The 27017-nt window shown below is 38.8% G+C and overlaps 1 protein-coding gene across 11 annotated transcripts in view; it reads right to left on the minus strand.

Moving 5' to 3' along the window:
• EYA1 (EYA transcriptional coactivator and phosphatase 1) overlaps nucleotides 1–27017 on the minus strand; it is a 181010-nt gene that overhangs the window by 36046 nt on the left and 117947 nt on the right. For all 11 annotated transcript variants that reach the window (XM_043880350.1, XM_043880348.1, XM_043880359.1 and 8 more), the window contains one exon: nucleotides 10540–10629. In XM_043880350.1, coding sequence (XP_043736285.1) covers nucleotides 10540–10629 — 90 coding nt within the window. The remainder of the gene's footprint in view (nucleotides 1–10539; nucleotides 10630–27017) is intronic.

Below are 27017 nucleotides of genomic sequence, written 5' to 3' on the forward strand. Positions count from 1 at the left end.
ACCACCACCAAGTGGCTTTGGGCAAAAATCACTTCATTTCAATTGCCTACATGTGTACCCTGGAGATAAGAAGCCTGAGTTTCCAGTGCTGATGGAGGTCAAGGTTGATGCTCTGTACTGATGTGAGAAGAGCTTCCCTTTAGCCAGCTTCTCCCTCCTACGTCACTCTGCACACGGCAAGGCTCTGCTCTATGACACAGACACCACTAGCAAGGTCCACAAGTAAGCCTTCAAAACATGAGGCCGGAAGAGAACAAGAAAAGGCAATCAGCACAACCCAAGAAACACATTTCTTTTGGACAAGAAGCCAGAATCCTTGTTTTCTATGAAGGGACAGAACAGAGTGAGGGGAGCCAGACATAAGAGCTTTTTTTCTTTTTTCTCCCATTTATTTTTATTAGTTGGGGGCTAATTACTTTACAATATTGTAGTGGGTTTTGCCATACATTGACTTTTTAACTGCCCCAAAGAAACCTTCCTTCTTGGAACTGGGGGTGGGGGAAGAACGTAAAGGAGGAAAGAACAAAAGGAGTGCACTGTGATGTGCCTGGAACCATCTGCATTTGCAAACTGAACATCAGCAGAATTTCTGTTGTTTTTCCAGTGTGATTTCTGTTGGAGTTCTACATGGGAATTTTGGCAGCAAACCACTTATTATTTCAAATTTTTCATTCCCTAACTATTCCCTAAGTTACCCCTCTCCTTCCTCCATGGCCCTACTCTCCAATTTTTGCATCAAAGATACTCAGGAAAGAATAGCAGATTGAACTTCCTTAGTGCCTCCCGTGTGTCGGAGCTAGTTCTATGCACCTAACAGGTGTTTGAGGGGGACTTCCCTAGCGGTCCAGAGGTTAAGACTCTGCACTTCCACTCCACTGCAGGGTGCATGTATTCGATTGGTGGATGGGGAACTGAGACAGCACATGTTGCATGGTCTGGTCAAGAAAAAAAAATTTTTTTAATAGGTATTTATGTACTGAATCTTCATACTGACCCTAGGATACTATCATTATCCAAATTTAAAGACAAGAAATTGAGGCATAAAAGGGTTCCTCAAAAATGAATGAGTACTTGAGTTCAACCTCTAGTACCCTAGAATCGTTAAGATGTGCTGTGCTATGCTTAGTCGCTCAGTCATGTCCAGCTCTTTGCGACCCCATGGACTGCAACCTTCCAGGCTCTTCTGTCCATGGGATTCTCCAGGCAAGAATACTGGAGTGGGTTGCCATGCCCTTCTTCGGGGGGTCTTTCTGACCCAAGGATCGAACCCAGGTGTCCTGCATTGCAGGTGATTCTTTACCATCTGAGCCATCAGGGAAGCCCAGAGTTGTAAGATAACACACTACATAAATGTAGGGCTTTGAGTCAAGTTGGAATAGTTGATTATAATTATTCAACAATTTTCTAATTATAAGAAACAGGAACTACAGAAAAGAAAAATACAAAGAGAATGTATAGTTTAGTTCATGGTAGTGTTATGCCCACTGGTGGTAGCTTAGTTGCTAACTAAGTTGCAACTTAGTCAGTTGTGCCTGACTCTTGTGAGCTCATGGACTATAGCCTGTCAGGTTCCTCTATACATGGAATTCTCCAGGCGAGAATACTAGAGTGGGTTGCCATTTCCTTCTCCAGGGAATCTTCCCGATCCAGGGATCAAACCCAGGTCTTCTGCATTGCAGGCAGATTCTTTACTGACTGAGACACCAGGGAAGCCCACTCTCCAGAGATAAATCCTTTATTGTAGAAATTATTTATTTTTGGTAACATTTTTAATGTGAAAAATCTTTCTTCTTTTTTTGGATGTATATACATTAAAAAAAAAAACTTAAACTGGAACTACACTGAATATCATTTTATGTCATACCTCTTGCACCTCCACTGTGTTTTGCCACATTTTCAAAATCTGACTTACAAAAAGAATAATATCAAAATTTAATCTCTTGGACAATTTCAATTATTTTTAGGATTTGTGATTAGACATTTACTTTTAAAAAGTTAATGTCTGCAAATTATTAAAAGTAGTGCTCATTGTAGACTGTTACTTTCAAAATTTTGGAAAAAAATTAAAAAGACAGAGAGAGCCTTCTATCTACCAAATCTGGTGCTTAAGCTTCCAGTGGATGAGTCATGGTCCCTGCCATCAAGGGACTGATGGGGGAGGATAAAAAGGGATGGACAGAAAATCACGAGATATGAGGGAGGTATTTTCACAGTGAGAACAGCCTCCTCTTCCAGCATCTGTACCTGGCGACTCTTCCTTCCTTCTTGCTGAAGTCCAGCTGTGTCATTGGTGTTCTGAATCCTATCCTCTTGCTACCCAAGGACTTGACTCTGCTGCTTCCTCTCCTTTCCACATCATTTATCATTTCTATTGGATCATTCCAAATGACACTCAAACACGTCTAACATATCTTCTGTTTTAAACTAACCTCCCCACACCATGATCCTATGATCCTCTCTACATATAGACCAACTCTTTGCATCTTGTCATTGTGGAAACTCCAATCAATCTTTCCTGTTTTCACTTCCTCAACTCTCATTTTATTTTCAGCCCACTTCCATTGGGCTTACATGTTCTGCTTAATGAAATGGAGCTTATCACAATCATTACCATCAACATTCTGGGCAGATCCAATAGTCACTTGACACAGTAGTGAACACCCCTCATTCCTGAAATACTATTCTCCAGGTCTTTGTGATGCCTTGTACTTTTCCACCTACCTCACTGTACACTCCTTACCACTTTCTCTTGCAAGTTCTTCTCTCTTGGTCCTATTTCTAATTGTCTGAGTGTCTAATGCCCAATCTTACACCCTCTTATTCTTTCCCCTTTGAGATGATATATCATCTTATGCCTTTATGACTCCCACAACTACACCTTCACATTTGCTTCTCTCCTCTGAGATCCAAACCTAAATGTACATAACCTCTTGATGTGGATGTTGAACAGGTATTTCAAACTTAATCTGCTCATTTCAGAAGAGTTGAGGACAGCTCTTTCCCCAGTCTTACTACTCCAAACCCACCCTTCCTCATCTCAGGTAAGGTGACCATCCATCTAGATACTCAGGTCAACAGTTAGTGGCCATCCTTAACTCTACTTTCTCTCTCCTCCCACATCTTGTCTATTAGCAGATCCTGCCAGGGCTTTCCCCAAATTATATGTCAATCTTCCAACTTTTCATCATGTCCCGAACTGCAACTGCCTCTTAACTGGTCTCACTGATTCTAGTTCCTTATATGATAAGCAGACCAGTCATTTAAAAGTATAAACACTAGTCTATCATATTCATGCTAAAAACTCTCCAATGGCTTCCCACTGCAATTAGAACTTTCTTTACTATAATCTACAAAGCCCTTTATGATCCAGATCCTATAACTTTCCCCCATTCACTCTGCTCCAACCACATGGATGGCCTTGTTTATTTCTTGAAGAAGCAAAATGTATTCCCACCTCCGGGCCTTTGCACAGGTTATTCCCCTTCCAGAATGCCTTCCTGCTGTTCCCGGTGCTTCTTCCCACCTTCCTGGCTTCTTTACAAATGTCCTCTCTTCAAAGACACCTCTTCCCAAACATCTCAGCTAAAGATATCCTAGTCTGCAACATCCCTTATCCAATTACTCTTCTGATTTTCTTCCTACACTTATCTCTACCTGAATCTGTTTCATTTACAATAAAAGTGTTTATTTTCTACTTGCCCCCCAGAGTGCAAGCTCCATGAGGACAGTAGCCTTGATTTAATCATTGCTGCATCCTCAACATCTACAACTGTGCTTGACACCTAACAATTAATAAATATATATTGGCTAGTAAATGAAGTGTCTCAGTTTTGGAGCATCACAGAGAAACAGCATTTATAACCTCCAAAAAAACATCCAGACTGGCAACATTTTAATGGATTTAACTCTAGTTATTTTATAAGTCATAAGTGCTAAAATCATAATCATACAGTATAGTATGATTTATTTTGCTGACTGTTTATTTTTAAAGTTATATGCTGCTGCTCAGTCACTCAGTTGTGTCCAACTCTTTGTGACCCCATGGACTATAGCTTGCCAGGCTCCTCTGTCCACAGGATTTCCAAGGCAAGAATACTGGAGTGGCTTGCCACTCCCTTCTCCAGCAGATCTTCCCAACCCAGGGATCCAGCCTGTGTCTCTTGTGTTTTGTAATAGTAGTTTTAAAATTTCCCTCCAATTTCTTCAACAGTCCATACTTTAAGAAAAGTTAATAAACTTAATTAAAAAAAATATTAGGTTTACGGCAAAACTGACCAGAAAATGACAGTCTCCATATATTCCTTGCTCCCACACACGCATAAGGTCCCCTACTGTTGACATCTCACACCAGAGTGGTACATTTGTTACAATCAATGAACCCATATTGACACATCTTCACCACCTGAAGTCCACAGTTTACATTAATGTTCACTTTTGGTGTAGTACATGCTATGGGTTTATACCCACCACTGCGGAATCATACTCAATAGTTTCACTGCCCTAAAAATCTTCTGTGCTCCACCTAATTCATCTCTCTTTACTCCCACTCCCTGGCAGCTAGCTGATCCATAGTTTTGCCTTTTCCAGAATGTCAAATAGTTGGACTCATTCAGTATGTAGCCTTTCCAGATAATTTACCATACATTTTAAAATCAAGGCTACACTGTACTGTACAGTCTATTTTTAAACCTTGGAATTAACCATGAATATTTTCCCTATATTTAATAAGCCGTTTTAAAACAATTTTCAATGAGGATGTATCATTAATCACTATTCATCTATTTTAGAATTTTTAAAGTATTTTTATATTTTATTGGTGAAAAACAAACAAACAAAAAACTCCAAAAAACCCACTATGTGAGAGATACAGCGTGGGGTTGAGTGGATTTCTAGAAAGCACTGAACCTGAGTTAGAATCTGCCACTCAGTAGCTGTGTGGCCTTAGATAAGTTTTGTTTTAGCCACTCTAAGCTTCTCTTGGATAATCTATAAAAAGGAGATAATACCAGTGCTCCTATCATAGAAATACAAGGGTATTAACTGGAATAACGTATGTAAATCACATAGGACAAGTGTTCAGTAAGTGTTTATTATTCTATCGATTCTCTGCCTATAAGTGTTTTCTTAGAATAGAAGTTAAAAGTGAAACTACTGAGTAAAAGGATCCGTACATTAAGGTTCTGACGTATTATCATCAAGCCACCTTTCTGAAAACTGTACTAATCCATACCCTTATCAGTAACATAAGTGTTCATCTCACTGCACTCTAGACCATATTACTGATTTTAAATCTTTGCTAATTTGGTGGGCAAGAGGCTGAACACTCACTCTGACATTTTTGACTACTAAAGGTGAAATCCAACATTTTTCTTTTCTTTATATGTATTGAAAATTCAAACGCTTTTCTCTTGTGAATTATCTGTTTACGTCCTTTGCTAATTTCTTTAGGTTTTCCTTAGTGCACTGCAATAATACTTTTTATTGGTTAAAAATAATTTTTATTTTTTTTTAATTTTGTCTTTTAATATTATCTATGGCTTTCAAAAATAGTGTTTGTTTTCTCCCCTGACTACAAAAGAAATAAGTATACGTTATAGAGAATTTGAAATACACATAAAAGAGTAAGAAAATAATCAAATCTCAAACTGCAGATAAAAATAATGTTAAAATTCTATAGAACATCTTTCAATCTATTTTTGCTCCTCCATTAATTCTAGGTGAATTATACTTTTCTATTAAAAAAATCAACTTCTAAATTAGCTTGCAGCTCCTCCACTTTTAGAAGCACAAACATTAGGACAGAACACTTCACTTGAGATCAAAAGTAATTAGCATTGGCATTCCTTCCTTTGAAAGAAGATTCTTTTCCTAGCTAAAAATCAATTTCTTAACAAGATATCAAAATAATTAACACACGATAACCTAAATTTTAAAGTTATCCAAGTTTATCCTAGTTATTCTAATTTATCCTAAGTTTAAATTATAATGAAACCAAGGGGCAAATTAAATTCTTTCCTTTATAAGAAAATTTACTGCAGCTTACTTCCTTTCAAGTATGGCATTCCATTCAAGTGTGATGCCCTTCCTTGGTCTTTGAGTTATCAACCCCAGGTCTATTGAGATCAGAACCTTAGTCCCAGGCCTTTTCTTAATAAAAAATTATGAAAACGAGCAGCTATAAGAGGAAATGCTTTGAAAATCAGACCTGGGACAGGAGTCCACACGTCAAAGGCCCAAGAAAGGACTGTGGCATTGACATTGTAGAGCTCAACACCAAAGAGTCCTCTGGCCTGTCCCAACTAACCAACATGCTAGGAGTGTGAGGGAGAAAGTTGCAGCACAGCTCCACACTTGACTAGGAGAACATGGTGTGCACAACCCCAAAGACAAGAGGTGGGGTCCTTCTGAAATGGAGCAGGACCCCATGGTCCTCGCCCCCCATGTCCTCTGCCTGCCTTTTTGCCTGTGGAGAAACTAGCTAAAGAATAAGTTTAATCAGACAAGTGAGAAGGTGCAAAAATAAAGGAAAATAGTCAAAGGAGACTAAATAACAACAATGTACTCATTAAGCATAGTCAAGGACCTTTAGTTCCTTCTCAAGGGCTATAGGTATCCTGTGAGCTGTCTTAGAGACACTGAAACTCCCACCAGACGTTAGAAGTTAACTACTTGATGACCAGACTGTAGCCATGACATGAGCTGCCACAACTCTGAGAACCGGCCTCAAGGAAATGGGAACAAACTGACCTTGGAACTGAAGATTAACTGTATCTAAAGCAATCAAGATGAAGTGGATCAGTCAACCGATGACCAATTTCAAGATGACTGCCAAAAGTAACTGTGCTGTTTCTACATGTAGCCCCCCACCCAGCCTATAAAAGTTCTTGTCCCCTGATTGTCAGTGGAGAGAAGTCGGCCTATGGACATGTGTCCACCCTTCCCTCGGTTGCCACCGTTGAAAATAAAGCAAACTTTCCTTTTGACCAACCTGGCCTCTTTATTGGCTTCTGAGCAGTCAGCAGCCAGACCCCACTTTCTGTTACACTTCTGTTTCCCCACCTTGACCCCTGTGGTCTGAGAGAAAGATTCTCAGAGGCTACCACGTTGATACAATATCAGTTTGGATGGCAACTGTAATGTCAGTGAGATGATACTACTTAACATCAGACAGAAAATTCAACATAAACGTGTGCCTTATTTTTCCTTAGACTTATATCCATCTTGATCAAATATCTTCCTATAACTGGAGATCTCCAGTAGGAGAACCAAAACAAAAGGCAAGTTAAACTGAAATGTTATCATATTCAGAAGGCCCATCACCTTTCAATAAATACCCAACAGAAAGAGCTCTTTCTCCATTCAGTTAGAAAGAGACACGCTTTACTCAAGAAGCTGGAAAAAAAATCCTCCAATATCATACTGTCATTCATAAAAAATGACTTTCCATAATAAGCATCATAGGATTGCACACAGAGATCTTTGGTAAAATGATACAGAGGGCATTAGACGTGGACATAGGAAAGCCAGGAGTGCATAGAACTCAAGTCTAAACCCTTCTCTGGCAGGGTTGGGGGCTAGAATAGTATTTTCTTTGATAATTGTGTCTCTCTGTCACTCATGTTCCTTCACATGTCACGTATTTTTAATGGCTCAAAAAACCAATCTTTCTCTTTTTTATTTTCTTCCTTAAGTGGCAACAGAATTAATTTAAATTATGACTGCTTTTGTTAAAAATTGTCAGTAAGTGAGATGACAAGATTTTTAAAACGAAAAATGGGTAACTTTTTAACGCCTTAAAGTACAATGAAGATATTTGTTAGTTACTTTAAAATCATATCTAAAATTTCCCAACTAATATTCTAATTAGCACCTTAAGCAACTATTTTGATAATGTAAGAATTGTCACTGGAAGCTCCTCACAGTGTATTTCTTTATTCAGCATCTCTTATAAGTCACAGCTGCAAACTAACCAAATTATACAGACAGGCTGGCAAAAAGTTAAAATTTTTAAAGAAAATGAAGCTACAGTCAACAATCAGAGTTCAGAAATCACACGTCAAGCTAACCAACAGACTATTAATTTCCTTAACATTACTTGAACTTTAAATCTTCAAAAGCTAAAAACATGTAATTAAAATATATTAAAATATTAATGCCCCTTACCACAGTGCACTGCTAACTGGACTGTGAAATCAGGCATTACGACATCATTTTTGCCTGATGAGATAATTTTGGTTTTCTAAAGAGTATTAAACTAATACATTTATTTTTGCCAGGAAATAATTTCACTCTTCAGTTTGAAAGAAACAGATATTTGAAGTGACCATTCTCAGCTTTGCTGAATTACAAAAATATAAAATGAAAGATTGAAATAAGTTTAAGAACCAATTTATTTTTTAAACATTGTGCAAATCTAGAGCAATGGCTGAGTCCTTCATATATACTTTTGCTGATACCTTTATATTATTCTCAGGTAAAATAATGTGAAGTCAGCTTTGGTAAAGTTAACAAGCTTAAATAATTTTTCACTATTGATTTTTATATGTGGTTGAATTAGTCCTTTGTCCTCTTTTCTACCTGACTTATAAGAAAGAGTCCTCAGAATAAAATCTGGTATTTCAGTATCTTTATGGATCCTTAGTTCTTCTCCTTTTTTAAAATTTAGGCTTATGAAAAAACTACATCCATCACAAACCTAAACTAGAACTTTTAATATATACTTTTATTTCAGACCTTCTCTGTATAGTTCAGCGTGAATAATGTTAGTAAACAAATAAAAATCTGACTGTATTACATCCAAACTGAGTTTGGAAGCTTCTCTGTCTTATATTACACCAAGTTATTATTTTGCCTAACTTCTCACTCTTCAGCACATAGTTCTGGCATTGCACAGACTAGCTTTGGCATTTTTAAGAAGGTAGAGTTTAAAAACAATAGAAAATTACTGCTAATTTCTTCTTATTTTTTTGCTAGGAAATTAGTTTATTTTTCATTTATTTTTTTTCCATTTATTTTTATTAGTTGGAGGCTAATTACTTTACAATATTGTAGTGGTTTTTGCCATACATTGACATGAATCAGCCATGGATTTACATGTATTCCCCATCCCAATACACCTATTAACAACAGTAAGATTAACAAGGCTGAATCCAAGACAAAATATCAATCTAGTCTGTATCATTGGAAACAAAAGGAAACCCAAGAAAGGGATTTTAATGTATTAGTAAAATACAGAATTTTTTGGTGCTGTTCTCTTATGAAGGGAATCACAACCAAAAATCAGAAACAGCTTTTGAAAGTAAGTATGATTGTTAAGTTTTTCTAAAGCAATTAGGAAATTGTCACTCCCTTGGAATATTTCTACCTTAAAAGTAGTAAGGCCTTACATGTAATTTCCTTAAGGAAAGCAAGCACATTAAAATGTCAAAAAAAAAAAAAATCTGTATTTTATTCTATGTATAAAAATAAATATTTCACTAAAGGAATGGGGGGAAAATGAAGCACATTTAAATAATTTCATTGCACTGGAAGTTGCCAATTCGTCTGTGAGTAGTTTCACTGCAGATGAAAAGAAATCAAAATACAGGACAGATGTTGAACAAACCGCATTTAAATTCTGTCACACACCAGCATTTTTAAAATGATTTTGGCTCATCTATGAAATAAGGTGCATTTTGCTTGATTTTGAAAAGGGGAAACATCAGGAAATATTTAAAGGCCAATTGCTGCCAATTAACTTTGATCAGTAAAAGTTCTACTTGAATCTTTCAGATTCTTCTCCTGTCTGAAATAACATACATTTATAAAATCTAGCAAAACAACAACCTGATGATTAATGCCTCTTGGCAGCCCTACCACAAGCTTGCTTAATAGCAGGATTTAAATAAACAACTATCTCTATCAAGAAGAGAGTGAAAACAGGCTATTTTCTCATAGTGTAGACATGAAAATCAATATTCTTTATTCTGAAAAATGCTTCCAACCAAGATCAGCATGTTCATCACTACCTGTAACACATTTTACTAGCCACTGTACAAAAATTTCCTCCCAAACTATAAAGGACAAATAAAACCATCAGCAGTTTGACATAAGGAATCCTGGCAACCCCGAGTAGAGGCTTGACTAAACTGTTATATAACCAGCTGGACTAGCCTGACAGAAAAGCACCTGACTCAATATGATAAGAGTCTGACATGGATAACATATAACATATGCAAGGATCACTAAAGGTAACACATCTCAACAGTGATTATTAACTGAGAAATCTGTACTTCTGATAATCAACACAGTTTAAAGATTCTTGCCACCAACTGTTAATCCATATCAATGGTTCCACAGAATCAAACTTTGAAATACAACAACCAAAGTAAAGCAAAACAAATTCCACGAAGGCAAAACACATTACCATATAATCAATAATTACGTTACCTCACCACTCCAATTGTATGTTCAAAAAATAATATTCCACTGTTATTTCAGGACCAATCACCCGTTTCCAAACATGCAACATGAAGAGTATATAGAAGAATCATAACTTACTTCTAAATCATTAAAAAATAGATGTGTGTCAGCCAAGTTGAAAATCATTTCTTCCATCCGCAGTCCAAGGGAAACTGAAGTAGGTGGATCCTGAAAGAAGAATTTCACAGGTCAAGACCATATCTACATCAGAGTACAGGAAATAAGGGGTCTCATCAAGAGGGACTTTACATCAGGATAGGCCACAAGACCTGGGCTCCAGTCTTTGTCAGATTATGTGGTTTATTCTGTATTTGGACTTCAGTAACTTATTTCATTTGAAAAGTACCTCTAATGTTGTTGGTACTTTGCCTAACAAAGAAAATAACTTGCTGTTTATAATAATACAAAAAATATAAACTCCAGGGTTACTCAGACATATAGAGTGGAGGAAATTCACCTTCACACATCTGTTTCAGAAGCAAGGAAATCAGTGACTCAGGAAGACATGTTTTCTATGTTCCACTATAACTCATATTTACTACTGTGGGCAAGAATCCCTTGGAAGAAATGGAGGAGCCCTCACAATCAACAAAAGACTCTGAAATGCAGTTCTTGGGTGCAATCGCAAAAACGACCGAATGATCTCTGTTCATTTCCAAGGCAAACCATTCAATATCACAGTAATCCAAGTCTATGCCCCAACCAGTAATGCTGAAGGAGCTGAAGTTGAACGGTTCTATGAAGACCTACAAGACCTTCCAGAACTAACACTCAAAAAAGATGTCCTCTTCATTATAGGGGACTGGAATGCAAAAGTGGGAAGTCAAGAGATACCTGGAGTAACAGGCAAATTTGGCCTTGGAATACAAAATGAACCAGGGCAAAGGCTAACAGAGTTTTGCCAAGAGAACACGCTGGTCATAGCAAACACCCTCTTCCAACAGCACAAGAGAAGACTCCACACATGGACATCACCAGATGGTCAATACTGAAACCAGATTGATTATATGCTTTGCAGCTGAAGATGAAGAAGCTCTATACAGTCAGCAAAAACAAGACCGGGAGATGACTGTGGCTCAGATCATGAACTCCTTATTACCAAATTCAGACTTAAATTGAAGAAAGTAGGGAAAACCACTAGACTATTCAAGTATGACCTAAATCAAATCCCTTATGACTATACAGTGGAAGTAACAAATAGATTCAAGGGACTAGATCTGAAGACAGAGTGCCTGGAGAAGTATGGACGGAGGTTCACGACATTGTACAGGAGGCAGTGATCAAGACCATCCCCAGGAAAAAGAAATGCAAAAAGGCAAAATGGCTGTCTGCGGAGGCCTTACAAATAGCTGAGAAAAGAAGAGAAGTGAAAGGCAAAGGAGAGAAGGAAAGATATACCTATATGAATGCGGAGTTTCAAAGAATAGCAAGGAGAGATAAAAACCCTTCCTCAGTGATCAGTGAAAGAAATAGAGGGAAACAATAGAACAGGAAAGACTAGAGATCTCTTCAAGAAAATTAGAGATGCCAAGGGAACATTTCATGCAAAGATGGGCTCAATAAAGGACAGAAATGGTATGGACCCAACAGAAGCAGAAGATATTAAGAAGAGGTGGCAAGAATACACAGAAGAACTATACAAAAAAGATCTTCATGACCTAGATAACCATGATGGTGTGATCACTCACCTAGAGCCAGACATCCTGGAATGTGAAGTCAGGTGGGCCTTAGGAAGCATCACTATGAACAAAGCTAGTGGAGGTGATGGAATTCCAGTTGAATTATGTCAGATCCTAAAAGATGACACGGTGAAAGTGCTGCACTCAATATGCCAGCAAATTTGGAAAACTCAGCAGTGGCCATAGGACTGGAAAAGGGCAGTGTTCATTCCAATCCCAAAGAAAGGCAGTGTCAAAGAATGTTCAAACTACCGCACAATTGCATTCATCTCACACGCAAGCAAAGTAATGCTCAAATTTCTCCAAGCCAGGCTTCAACAGTACATGAAGCATGAACTTCCAGATGTACAAGCTAAATTTAGAAAAGGCAGAAGAACCAGAGATCAAATTGCCAACATAGGTTGGATCATCAAGAAAGCAAGAGAGTTCCAGAAAAACATCTATTTCTGCTTTATTGACTGTGTCAAAGCCTTTGACTGTGTGCATCACAATAAACTGTGGAAAATTCTTCAAGAGATGGGAATACCAGACCACCTGACCTGCCTCCTAAGAAATCTGTATGCAGGTCAGGAAGCAACAGAACTGGACATGGAACAACAGACTGGTTCCAAAATGGGAAATGAGTATGTCAAGGCTGTATACTGTCACCCTGCTTATTTAACTTATATGCAGAGTACATCATGAGAAATTCTAGGCTGGATGAAGCACAAGCTGGAATCAAGAATGCTGGGAGAAGTATCAATAATCTCAGATACGCAGATGACACCTTATGGCAGAAAGTGAAGAACTAAAGAGCCTCTTGATGAAAGTGAAAGAGGAGAGTGAAAAAGCTGGCTTAAAGCTCAACATTCAGAAAACTAGGATCATGGCATCTGGTCCCATCACTTCATGGCAAATAGGTGGGGAAATAGTGGAAACAGTAAGAGACTTTATCTGGGGGGGCTCCAAAATCATTGCAGATGGTGACTGAAATTAAAAAACGCTTGCTCCTTGGAAGAAAAGCTACGGCCAACCTAGACAGCATATTAAAAAGCAGACATTACTTTGTCAACAAAGGTCCATCTAGTCAAAGCTATGGTTTTTCCAGTAGTCATGTATGGACTATACATGACTGTATAGTGAGAGTTGGACTATAAAGAAAGCTGAGCGCTTAAGAATTGATGCTTTTGAACTGTGGTGTTGGAGAAGATTCTTTAGAGTCCCTCGGACTGCAAGGAGATCCCACCAATCCATCCTAAAGGAGATCAGTCCTGAATATTCATTGGAAGGACCAACGCTGAAGCTGAAACTGCAATACTTTGGCCACCTAATGAGAAGAAATGACTCCTTGAGGAAGACCCTGATGCTGTGAAAGACTGAAGACAGGAGGAGAAGGGGACAACAGAGGATGAGATGGTTGGATGGCATCACGGACTCAATGGGCATGAGTTTGAGCAAGTTCCGGGAACTGGTGATGGACAGGGAAGCTTGGCGTGCTGCAGTCCATGAGGTTGCAAAGAGTGAGACACGACTGAGGGACTGAACTGAACTGATAACCCATAATCCTGGGCTTCCCAGGTGGCGCAGTTGGTAAAGAATCCGCCTGCCAATGCAGGAGATGCAAGGGACACAGGTTTGATCCCTGGGTCAGGAAGATCCCCTGCAATAGGAAATGGCAACCCACTCCAGTATTCTTGCCTGGAGAATTCCATGGACAGAGGAAGCTGGTGGGCTACAGTCCATGGGGATGCAAAGAGTTGGACACGACTGAGCACCCACAATCAACAATATAATCCATAAAGTGTCTAAAACCACTGTCACAACTACCAGAAAATAGATACGATAAAGATAAATTTCAGAAGGACAGTAAAGAGCAATTTTACTCCAGATGATAACTACTATTATTTTTTACTTATTCAGCCTGCCTCCCAATTTTGAGTACACTCAAAATAGGAAGTAATGGCCACTCTGACCAGCTGGCACCATGCTAACTCAGAAGGTTGATCTTGACATTCTTGTGACACTATTTAGTCATCAAACAACCAGTACCACACACACAGGGGAGCACCAGAATCCTCAACAGTGGCTTCTACTCAACACTTCAAGCCTTTGACACTAGTGATAGATGGTTTGTGTCACACAACCTATATCCTGATGACATCTGCCAGCATTGAGATGGGGAGTGTGGAGGTATTTAATGTTGTTACTATGTTCAAAATGCATCTCACCCACGAAGCAACAATGTTCACGGTGAATATCCTGCCTGTGTGTGTGTAAGTCACTTAGTCATGTCCGACTCTTTGCAACCCCATGGGATGTAGCCCGCCAGGCTCCTCCATCCATGTGATTTTTCCAGGCAAGAATACTGGAGTGGGTTACCATTTCCTTCTCCAGGGGATCTTCCTGACCCAGGGATCAAACCTGGGTCTCCTGCACTACCGGCAGACTCTTTATCATTGGAGGTACCAGGGAAGACTGCATAGTTAGTGAAAAACAAATAAAAAATTCTGGAAAGTACAAGGATATAATGTGAGTTTCTCAAGTTTTTATTGGCATTCTAACTGCAATACCAACTTTTACCTTTATGGCATTTAAAAATTTTCCAAAGAACAATAATTTCTGATCTACTACTTTATAGTCACAGCAAACCTTTGGATGTACAGGTATCATTTAATGAGAGAAATTATGACTAGAGAAATTACACCTTCATGTCGCCCATCCATCTGGCTGGGGTGTACTATGTGTATCAACCAACTCTGAGTCTTAAGAGTAGAGAACAAAAAACCCAGAGAAAGTAATAATCTTGCTTCCTAATACTGTCCAACATAAACCTTGCCCATTTTCTCTATTGTCTTCTAAACACACTGTCTTCATTTTAAAGCTCAAAACTTGCCTGTGTTTTACCCCCTACCCTGCAAGCATCTGAAGTGCATCAACAACCTAAAGCCCCATCTTCTCATGGGCTTTGAGATGTAGCAACAAGTGGAGGAAGAAGAGCCTAGACCCAGGGGCCAGGCCCTACCCTTGCTCTTCTACTTTGGTGTCTTTAGCTCACTAAGCCTCAGTTTTCTCATCTAATAGATGGCTAGATAGCAAATATGGGATAAAATATTTTATCCCATAGAATAAAAAAAACACCCTCCATCTTTTAATTTGACACAATCATAGGGGCTTCCCAAGCAGCTCAGTGGTAAAAGAATCCACCTGCAATGCAGGAACTATAGGAGTTGTAGGTTGATCCCTGGGCCGGGAAGATCCGCTGGAGGAGGGCATAGCAACACACTCCAGTATTCTTGCCTAGAGAATCCCATGGACAGAGGAGTCTAGCGGGTTACAGTCCACAGGGTCGTCAAAAGTTGGACATGACTGAAACAACTTAGGATGCATATGTGTTTATACACATGGGAAAAAGGAGGGGCCTGGGACTCACTGGGTACAGCCATGGGCCAATCAACTGTGGCCAGGGAGGCAGAGTTAACCCCATCCCTGCAGGACCCATCCCACTAGCTCTGCACACTCTACCTTTGCAGGAGTCCCAGAGAAGCACAAGACGCGGTCTGGGGAAAGACAGCAGGATGGTACTGCTAGCCTCAATCCCCCTTCCCCATAGGCCCTCTCTGCCAGCTGACTGGCAGTGGAAAGGAGGCAGAAAATACATCATTGCCAAAAATCTGGGGTGAGATTGGCAAAAGGGCAAAGCAAATACCCCAGGGCTTTTGTAAGAGGGCATGCAGGAAAGAAAAATACTTAGGCCAGCAAAGTGTCCAAGAGTTGTGTGTGGAGGGACAAATTTCCTGTGCAATCAGATGAACCTATTTGTGAGGCAGGAATAGGGACACAGATATAGAGAACAGATATGTGTACATGGGGGGAGGGGAAGGTGGGATGAATTAAGAGAGTAAGATCAACATATATATACCATCAAGTGTAAAATAGATAGCTAGTGGGAAGCTGCTCTCTGGTGCAGGGAGCTCAGCTCAGGGCTCTGGGATGACCTAGAGGGGTGGCACAGGGGTGGGAAGGAGGCTCATGAGGGAGGGGATATATGGATACAGCTAGCTGATTCACTTTCTTGCTAACACAACATTGTAAAGCAATTATCCTCCAGTTAAAAAAAGAAAGAAAAACATTTCCTGTGCAATGATTTAACCTTGATCAATCTTCCCCACGAGCTACCACCTAAAATCTGAAATTTCATAGGCTGTAGAAGAATTAAAAACAGTTTACCAGTGAGTAAAGAAAAAGTCTTATTGAATCTTGGTTTTATAGGAAAATTGCTTACTCACAAGAATTCCAAGTAGCAATAAGTGTGCTAGAAAAAACAAATGCTCAAATACAGCCCAGAGCAGAATGGACCAGCAGGGAAAGTTCAAACAGTTGTTTCTGAAACAAAACACCTGACTCAGGTGTGTCTTCCCTCTCGTTGAGGCCAATAAAAATACACTGACTTATCTCATAACCACGTCAATGAATCTTTTTATGTGACCAGGTGGAAGAGACACATGGCAATTATTTAATTGGCAATTCTAGAATTTATGTGCCACGGTAGCGTTAGTCCTGAAAAATGATTATTTCTCCTTGATATGGTTGCTTATTTATACCACCATCAAAAGAATTACTCTATTGTTTGTGAATATATAGCATACTCTAACTTTTCTTCATAAATTACAGTAATGACCTGCGAGTCAGAATACTAATAAATTTTAAAGGCTCATTGAGTCTTGTGGTCAAATATAACACAGATGTTGGCCTTATTTACCTCTTAATGCTTTTCTCTTCTGTTATTAGCTGTCATTCCTTAAGTTTTCATACCTGCCACTCCACCATACTATTAGGAAACATTACTACACCTAAAGAAGGGTCTGATGATGAACTGGAATGGAGGAATTTTAGAATAGGAAAGGGATCGAGTCAAAAGCAGTATTCCTCAAATACTTTAAAACAATCAATAGGGGGGAAAATCATTATATACTATGATCTAGTAACATCTCTCTCCGTCACACACACACACACACACACACACACACACACACCCCCCCCCACACACACACACCCACACACACCCACACCCCTGAAATGCGTGCTTGGCAAAATGAGACTTTCCATACTGTGTGGAACATATTCTGCCATTTTCCGTTTTATCGCCCGTTAATGTGTCGAAGTCTATAGTTTGAAAAGCAGAATTCTAGAGCACATGTACTTTTGATTTCTGAGATAGGAAAACTTATTGGCAACTGTGTTGTGATTTGCTTGTGATGCTGGGAAAGACTGAGGGCAGGAGGAGAAGAGGGTGACAGATGATGAGATGGTTGGATGGCATCACCGACTCGATGGACATGAGTTTGAGCAAACTCCACAAGACAGTGAAGGACAGGGGAGCCTGGCGCACTGAAGTTCATGGGGCCAAAGGGTTGGACGTGACTAAACAACAACAACAGCGCTGTGAGGGTGCAAAGTTGTCCCACCCCAAGTGTTCTACCTGCTGGAAGAGCAGACAGATAACCATGGTCACAGACTTATTCCACATTCTAGCAACTGGAGTTCTCATATCAAGATTAGATTCCATCTTCCTATTATAATAAGCTTTTAGTATTTTCACATTTTCCCAACATGCCTGATAGAAGTCAAATGTCACAAAAGCTAACACTGAACAGTTAATAAATGAGTCGCAGCTTGATGGCTTATTTTGGCATACTTAGAGGAAGAAAGGGAAAAAAACACTTTTTAAGACCCAAACTGCGACATTAAAATCACCATGTCTTTGGCTAAATCTTACTTTTCTTGTGCTTTGCAGTAACAAATTCCAGAGATGCATTATGAAAGAGTGGTTTTTAAAACACCATTTTTGCTCTATCACTTTTGAAAAATTATTTAGAACCTTGCTTCCACTTCAAAGAAATATTTCATTTTAAGTAAAACTTGTTGCCAAATGTTCCCATTCTCTGAATTTGACTCCTCAGTGGTATTTGCCACTCCCGTCTAATTTCTCTTAACATTTCTCCTTCTCTGATGTCTGTAATATCATGAATTGTTTTTCTGAGCATCTTCCTACAATCAGATTATCCATTCCCTATCCCTTAAGTGATGTCGGTTCCTAGGACTGTTTTCATCTGTTCCTCATTCTATTTACACTGCCTACAGAACCCACATACTCACACCTTCAATCACCACCCCCATCCCCCTCTATTAAACCTTAGATCTCATTTGTAGGCCCATATATCAATCACCTATTGGTCATTGATACTTGATGTACCATGCTGTTGTTCAATCGCTAAGTCATTTCTGACTCTTTGAGACCCCGTGAACAGCAGCATGACATGGTTCTCTGCCCATCACTATCTCCCTGAGTTTGCTCAAACTCATGCCCATTGAGTCAGTGATGCCATCCAACCATCTAGTCCTCTGTTGACCCTGTTGTTGTCTTCTCCTCTTGCCCTCAATCTTTCCCAGCATCAGGGTCTTTTCCAATGAGTCAGCTCTTTGCATCAGGGGGCCAAAGTATTGGAGCTTCAGCATCAGCCCTTCCAATATACCCTAGAGTACTTGAAACTCAATGGGCTGCAATCTGGACTCATCATATTCCCCATATTAAATGAATCACAACCTCCTGCTGCTTGGAGCTAGAATTCATACCTTCCTTATATTCACCACCATTTTCTTTTTCCCCAGGCCCATGTCTCTTTATAACTATCTGCAGTAGCCTCTCTCACTGGACCGGTCTTCTCAGGTTATCAGTATAAAGACATCAAGGTCTCTGTTCAACCCCCATGCCCACATCCTGCATCCTTGCACAGGGCTTCTCCCACTGACCCTTCATCAGTCCACAGTTTTCCTCCCTGACTTCTCTCAGACAGGCTTGTCAGCTTCTGGGTACCACAGCTGTATGTGCTCTTGTCTGTGGCAGAGTCATACCCCTGTATCTTTCTCCTCCATCCTTGGGACCATGCATAGTGCCTGCCCAGGGCTTTCCCAAAGTTCGGTGGAGAAGTAAATGAATGACAGCAATAAACAGCAAGTATTTCAAATAATTCTAACTAAGAAAAATTATTAAATGTTATCTTTAGTTAGTGTCCAGCATCAGTATAAAAAAAAAAAATCCTAGGTACTTAGCTCAGGAGGAAATGGGTGTTTGACTCCCAAAATCATTCTATCTATCTAAATACTATTAAACACATTCATTCATAATTTGTACCCGATTAAAGAGCAGCTCATTTTTAGAAACAGCTGCTTACAAAGCCTTTCTTATCTATGTGATGCACTAAATAAGACTAGCCTAAGAACAGCATACAATTATTTATATTTTAAACTCATCAGTGGTATGTGTTAATACATCTTGTGAAATATATTCTCATATGCTCTGCAACTTAGTTCCCTAGTAAAAACTGAATAGTTCAGTGAAGAGGCTCAAATAGAGAAAATATAATCAAATGTTTTATCATTTTTGTTTAACGAAGAAACACTGTAAACTTACTATAGTTCTTATGCTCAGGAAATTCTACTAGCTGTTCCTTGCCAAATCAAGACGAACAGTATCCAGCACCACACACATACACACACAAACACACACAGAGGAATGAAATGTAACCCTGATCTTAAATTATTTTGATATGATATTCAATTTCAAAGCAACTTGAATGATAAATATAAAAAGAAGATGGGGTATAGATATACAATGGGATTCTAGAAAGAAAGAAAGTGGAAGTTGCTCAGTCATGGCCAGCTCTTTGCGACCCCACGGACTGTAGCCCGCCAGACTCCTCTGTCTATGGAATTCTGCAGGCAATAATACTGCAGTGGGTTTCTATTTCCTTCTCCAGGGGACCTTCCCAACCCATGGATTGAACCCAGGCTTCCTGCACTGCAGGCAGACTCTTTACCGCCTGAGCCACCAGGGAAGACTCAGCCATAAAAGGTATGAAATAAAGCCATTGGCAGCAACATGGATGAGCCCAGAGACTGTCATACTAAGTGAAGTAAGACAGAGAAAGAAAAATACCATGTGATATCACTTAAATGCGGATTCTAAAAAATGATACAAATTAACTTATTTACAAAACAGAAATACAGGCTCACAGACATAGGAAACGTATGGTTACCAAAGGGGAAAGGAGGGTGAGAGGGAGGGATAAATCAGGAGTTTGGGATTAAGAGATACACAGCAGTACATATAAAACAGATGAATAGCAAGGACCTACTGTATAGCACAGGGAACTATAGTCTATATCTTCTAATAACCTATAATGGAAAATAATCTGAAAAAGAATATATGTGAATATTTATATATACACATATATATGAATCACTCTGCTACACACCAGAAACTAATATAACATTGCAAATCAACTACACTTCAATTTTTTTAAAATGGCAAGTGTCTGCTTAAAGTCATGAAAATAAGGTGAAGGAACTCATTGCAAGGCTAGGCTACTCAAGGTTGCTTTGTGTAAGTCGAAGATGGTTATGTCTACTGAAGAGAAAGCAATATTATACAGAAAACTTAGGTCCAAGTCTAAAGCAATTCTTTTGCTCTCATCCTCTATCCAGTGAATCCCACAGCCTCAAGATCTTTTTTCTCCTGTTTCTAGAAAACAGAACTGCCCACAGAGACAAAAGTTATTATCATCCTGTATCCAAATCATCAGCACCATCCCCGGCCATTGTCATTCTTTTATTGTCTCTTCCTTGATTTTTTTCAGCCAGATCACTGCCATTTACACTAGATCTTCATGTGATGAAAATGCTTTGAAGAGAAGAAACTCTAGACAAAATCAGTGCATAGAAATGCTGAAATACCACTAAATTCACCTTTTAGGGAGATTCATGTGTCAGTCTTGAATTAACACGTTGACAGTATATACACTACTGATACTATGCATAAAATAGATAGCTAATAAGAACCTGATGTATACCTCAGAGAACGCTACCCAGTGCTCTGTGGTGGCCTAGATGGGAAGGAAATCCAGAAAAGGGGCTATATGTATATGTAATGTAATGTATGTAATGTATGCAATGTAATATGTAATGTAATGTATATGTATATGTAATGTATATGTATATGCATATGTAATGTAATATGTAATGTATATCCATATGCATATGTAATGTATATGTATATTATATATGTATTATATGCATATATGTATTATACATATAATACATATTATATGTAATATGTAATTAATGTATATGCATGTGCAATGTATATGCATATATAATGTATATGCATATGTATATGTAATGTATATGCATATGTAATGTATATGTTATGTATATGTATATGTAAAGTGATTCACTTTTCTGCACAGCAGAAACTAACACAGCATTATAAAGCAACTACCCTCCAATAGAAATTGATTAAAGAAAAGGCTGTTTATAAGTATATGTGAATATTAGAACACTGGAAGACTGGGCTCTCGTCGACTTGTTTTGTCTTACAGATGAGCTAGGGCGTTTGATAAGTGCTTCCCTGGCGGCTCAAGGATAAAGGATCCACGGGCTAATGCAGGATACATAAGAGATGCTTTGGGTTGGATTCCTGGGTCGAGAAGATCCCCTGGAGAAGGAAATGACAACCCACTCCAGTACTCTTGCCTGGAAAATCTCATGGACAGAGAAGCCTGGCAGGCTACAGTCCATGGGGTTGCAAAGAGTCAGATACAACTTAGCCACTAGACAACAACAATGTATGACTTAAGAGACTAAACAACAACAAAGGGCATTTGATAAGCTTCAGGCATCATTAAAAATGCACTTTTCAGTAAGCACAATCCACAGCAACTCAGAAATTTGATTTTGCCAAGACTCCACCACCAGACAAAGACACTGTTGTGACTGTAGAACTGTGTCACTGTTTCTAAATTTCCATCTAGGAATTCTCTTAGGATGACGAGGAATGAAACTCCTTTCATCAGAGCTTATGAGGATGCCATCCAGTTCATCTCTTGACTGAACTAGGTCTAACACTAGTCCACACATGAGGCATTGGCAGGAGTACATTTTTGCTACATGTCAAAGAAATGGAAGGAGTTTCTTCTAAGATAATTGAGTTCCCAACCTGTAGGCATAAAGGGTAGAAGGACACCAGAAGTGTACATTCTCATGGTGGTCACACCATGCACTTTGCAGTCATAGCATCTAGACTGAAACTCTCACTTTACCATTTACTAGCTCTGTGGTGGGCAGTTCAGTTACTTAACCCCTGGACTTCAGGTCCCAGATCAGCAAAATAGGAATACAACAGGTTTGCTTGAGGTTTTAAATTGATGATATATTTAAAGTTCTGAACATAGTACCTAGCAAGTATTAAGCTGCTGCTACTACTACGGGGTGGTGGTGGTGGTATTTTATCTCTATACTATAATAATAACTGCAGATCAGTCCAAACAGGGGACACCATGTCCCTACTACAGAAAGGTACATGAACATTCTGTGTTCAGACTGGATGTGCATGCTTTTTAAAAATAAGGTCACCGCTAAATTCCTCATGCCAATATTTTTGAGGTGATTGTGTTTTTAAGAGACCAATCATCGGTAAAGCTGATTTGTGTGGATGTTAACCTGGGAACATGCAGTGTGACCGCTCCCAGGAGCAGTGCGCCACTGGTTCTCCCAAAAGATGCTAACCAAGCTTCTTATCACTAAGAGCAATGATTCCAATTCTAGGAAACCAGCAGAGGTGTCGTCCCATACTCTGAAGATCTAGGAATGGAGGGGAAGGCACTGTCATTCATATAGGATCCAAGCACTACACCAATTCCATAGAAATCCAAAAATGCTCTTTAAGAAAAAAGCAATTACCTGCATAGCCAAGCAGTGTGATAATCGTGGGTGGGTCACCTATACCTATTAGCTTACACCCTTTAATCATTAAAGGGTTAGATTTGTGGACAGGAACTTAAGCAAAGCCCAAATCCATTGTTTATAGTCCAAATGACTTGGCAGAACAGGTCATGGCAAAATCTTGATAAGCCCAAGCTTATCAACAAATAGCTGGTAGTGACAAAGGGCAATAAACCATAATTACTGAGGTACATTCCAAATGTAATACGTTCAATGTAGAGTCCCTGAAAATTTTCAGGGTTCACAAAATGACTTTAGCATTTGAGGAATACATAATTCAAAGAGGCCTTGTTTGTGGTAGGGTCAAAGAATAAATCTGTGGGAGTACTTTAAGAATATCAACATCATATAAAATTATCTGCTACTATAACAGGAAAGAAAAGTAGGGTCCTTCTAGTATTAGTTGTTCAAAAAATAGCAACTCTGATTGGAGTCATGTGACCGATGACCAGGGAAAGGTATTCCACTCCTCAGCTCCCATGTAAGCACAGCATCCTTTCCCTAATGTAAATAGTTGGTTACTCCCAAGTTAAGATTACCATGTATATGCGTTATACATGAAAGTGAAAGTCACTCAGTCATGTCTGACTCTTGTGACCTCATGGAACTAGTCAGTCCATGGAATTCTCCAGGCCAGAATACTGGAGTGGGTAGCCATTCCCTTCTCCAGGGCGTCTTCTGAACCCAGAGATTGAACCCCACTCTCTTGTACTGCAGGCAGATTCTTTACCATCTGAGCCACCAGGGAAGCCCATGGTGGCCACCATATATAATGTAGATAAACCTCTGCTAGACACTTACACAGAAAATGCCCAAGGCTAGATTTAAGCTTCAAGGAGCAGAATTGGATTTACCTTTAAAGTTAGCCACCACGCATCAGGCACACCTACAGATTAATCATATTAGTTCACTGGCTCAGAGCTGTAGCTGGTAAACTGAAATTCACCATGCTGTTGAAAAGATAAGGAATGTGGCACCTACTTGAGCCACTAAGGATACCTATCTGTCTCCAAGAGGTGACCAGGAAGCCTTAACAAGGATCTGCACTAATACTGGAGAGATATTGAAGGAAAGAAGACACTTGAGAAAATCTCCAAATTCAGAAAGCGGTTTAGGTTCATCTCAAAACTGCTTCAAATCAACCCTGAATATTCATTGGAAGGACTGAAGCTGAAGCTTCAATACTTTGGCCACTTGAGGCGAAGAGCCATCACTGGAAAAGACCGTGACGCTGGGAAAGGTTGAGAGCAAAAGGAGAAGGGAGCAGCAGAGGATGAGATGGTTAAATAGCATCAATGACTCAACAGACATGAATTTGAGCAAACTCCTGAAGATAGTGAAGGACAGGGAAGCCTGGCGTGCTGCAGGCTTCATGGGGTCACAAACAGTTGGACATTGCTTAGTGACTGAACAACAACAATACCTCACCAAAAGTAGCTATGGGCTAGTATGTATAAAAAACACTTACTCTTTTTATTTCTTTCATGGGTCCACACATACTTGGTTCTGCTGAGTTAATGAATTTATGGTTTAAAAACCCCTCAAACTGGAGTTTTCTCCTTCCTAATCAACTTTGGGTCAGGGATTTACAGGATAATTGAGAACATTCTACAATGGCTTGTTAAATGAGACTGTTCAATCAGAATGTGGAAGTTTAAAAAAACAGAGCAACCAGACATTACACATCTCTTATTGAAAGATTTACCCCACCCATGAAATCTTGTCCAAAACAAACAAACCAACCATCAAATCTAAATCTAATTCAGCTTCTGGATCTAGCTACTGATGTGTAGGAAATACAGAGAACAGAAGACTATGTGATAGAGGGACACAATGGAGATGCAATCAAGAAAACCCACTGTCAGGAATGCTACAAGAGAGTTGTCTGATTATTTTAACAGATATACCAGAGGTTAAAAAAAAATAGAGTAAGTGAAAATGTACTAATAAAATACATATTAAAAGACATACAATAAACTATCAAAAAAAAAAAATTGGGAAAAACACTTTATAAACTAGGAACAGGAGATAGAAGGAAACTATCTCAATACTATAAAGGCCACATATGAAATGCCCACTAGCAACAACATAGTGTTTAAAGTCAAAATGCTTTTCCTCTATGCACAGGAACAAGTCAAGGATGTCATTTCTATTTGACATAGTACTGCAAGTCCTAGACAGTAAAATTAGGTAAGAAATAAAAAACATCCAAATAGGAAAAGAAGAGGTAAAATTATCTTTATTCACAGATAACATGATCTTATACAGAGAAAATGCCAAAGAGTTTCTAAAAACTGTTAGAACTAATAAATGAATTCAGCACAGTTACAGGATAAAAAATCAGCACACAAAAATTAGCCGCATTTTTATATATCAACAATGAACAATCCATAAAGGAAATTAAGAAAATTTCACTTAAAATACCATTAAAAGGAATAAAACACTTAGAAATAAATGTAACAAAGTAGTCAAAAGACTTGTATACTGAAAACTATAAAATGTTGCTGAAAGAAATCAAAGAAGATACAATTAAAAGGAAAAACAATTCATCCTCACAGATGGAAGACTTAATATTAAGATATCAACACTACCTAATGTGACTGACAGATTTAATACAATCTCTATCAAATTTTTGTGTGTGTTAGTCATTCAGCCATGTCCAACTCTTCGTGACCCCATGGAGATATACATATATAGCCCACCAGGCTCCTCTGTCCATGGAATTCTCCAGGCAAAAATACTGGAGTGGGTTGCCAATCCATTCTCCAGAGGATCTTCCCAACCCAGGGATCGAACCTGGGTCTCCCACATTGCAGGCAGATTCTTTACCATCTGAGAGAATATTTTCAGTAGATCAAATTTTTAAGGGGATTTTTAATGGTATTTTTTCTTTTTTGCAAAACCAGAAAAATCCATCCTAAAATTCATATGCAATCTCAAAGGATTCCAAATAGCCAAAACAATCTTGAAAAATAAAAACAAAGTTGGATGTCATACTTCTTAATTTCAAAACTTAATCATAAAGCCACAGCAGTCACAACAGGATGGTATGTAGAGAGGTGGATGGACGGAGAGACTGTCATACAGCATGAAGTGAGTCAGAAAGAGAAAAATGTCATATATTAATACATAGATGTACAATCTAGAAAAATGGCATAGATGATCTTATTTGCAAAACAGAAAGAGAGACACAGATGTAGAGAACAAACATGGATACCAAGGGAGAAAGGAGAAGGATGGGAAGAGTTGGGAGATTGGGATTACCATACATATATAAATATATACACACATACATATCACATATACATATATATACACACACACACTTGATACTATGTATGAAATAGATGACTAATGAGAACATACTATATATAGCGCAGGGAACTCTACTCAATGCTTTGTGGTAACCTAAATGGGATGGAATTCAAAAGAGAGGGTATATATGTACATGTGTAGCTAATTCACTTTGCTCAACAGCAGAAACTAACAACACTGCAAACCAACTATACTCCACTGTAAATTAACTGAAAAAAGTCATTTATAAAGACTGACATAATGACAGACACAGGGACTACTGGCATGCAACAGAGCTCAGAACCAAATTCCCACACATATGGTCAAATGACTTTCAAACAGAGCGCCAAGATTATTCAATGAGGAAAAGATAGCCTTTTCAACAAATAATGTTGTGAAAACTGGATATCCACAACAAAAGAATAAAGTTGGATCCTTACCTTACACCATATACAAAAATGAATTCAACATGGATCAAACACCTAAACATAAGAGGGAAACTATAAAACTCTTGGAGAAAAACACTTTCGACACTGAATCTGGCAAGTGACTTCTTGGCTATGACGTGAAATGCACAGGCAACAAAAGGAAAAATAGATAAATGTGACTACATCTAAGAACTTCTGTGCATCAAAGGATCCAATTAACACAATGAAAAGGTAACCTATGGAATAGTAGAAAATATTTAAACCCATATCTGATAGGAGGTTAATATCCAGAATATACAAAGAACACCTACAACACAGCCATTTAAAAAAAAAAACC

Source organism: Cervus elaphus, chromosome 21 (assembly GCF_910594005.1).
Source record: "Cervus elaphus chromosome 21, mCerEla1.1, whole genome shotgun sequence".
NCBI classification, from domain to species: domain Eukaryota; kingdom Metazoa; phylum Chordata; class Mammalia; order Artiodactyla; family Cervidae; genus Cervus; species Cervus elaphus.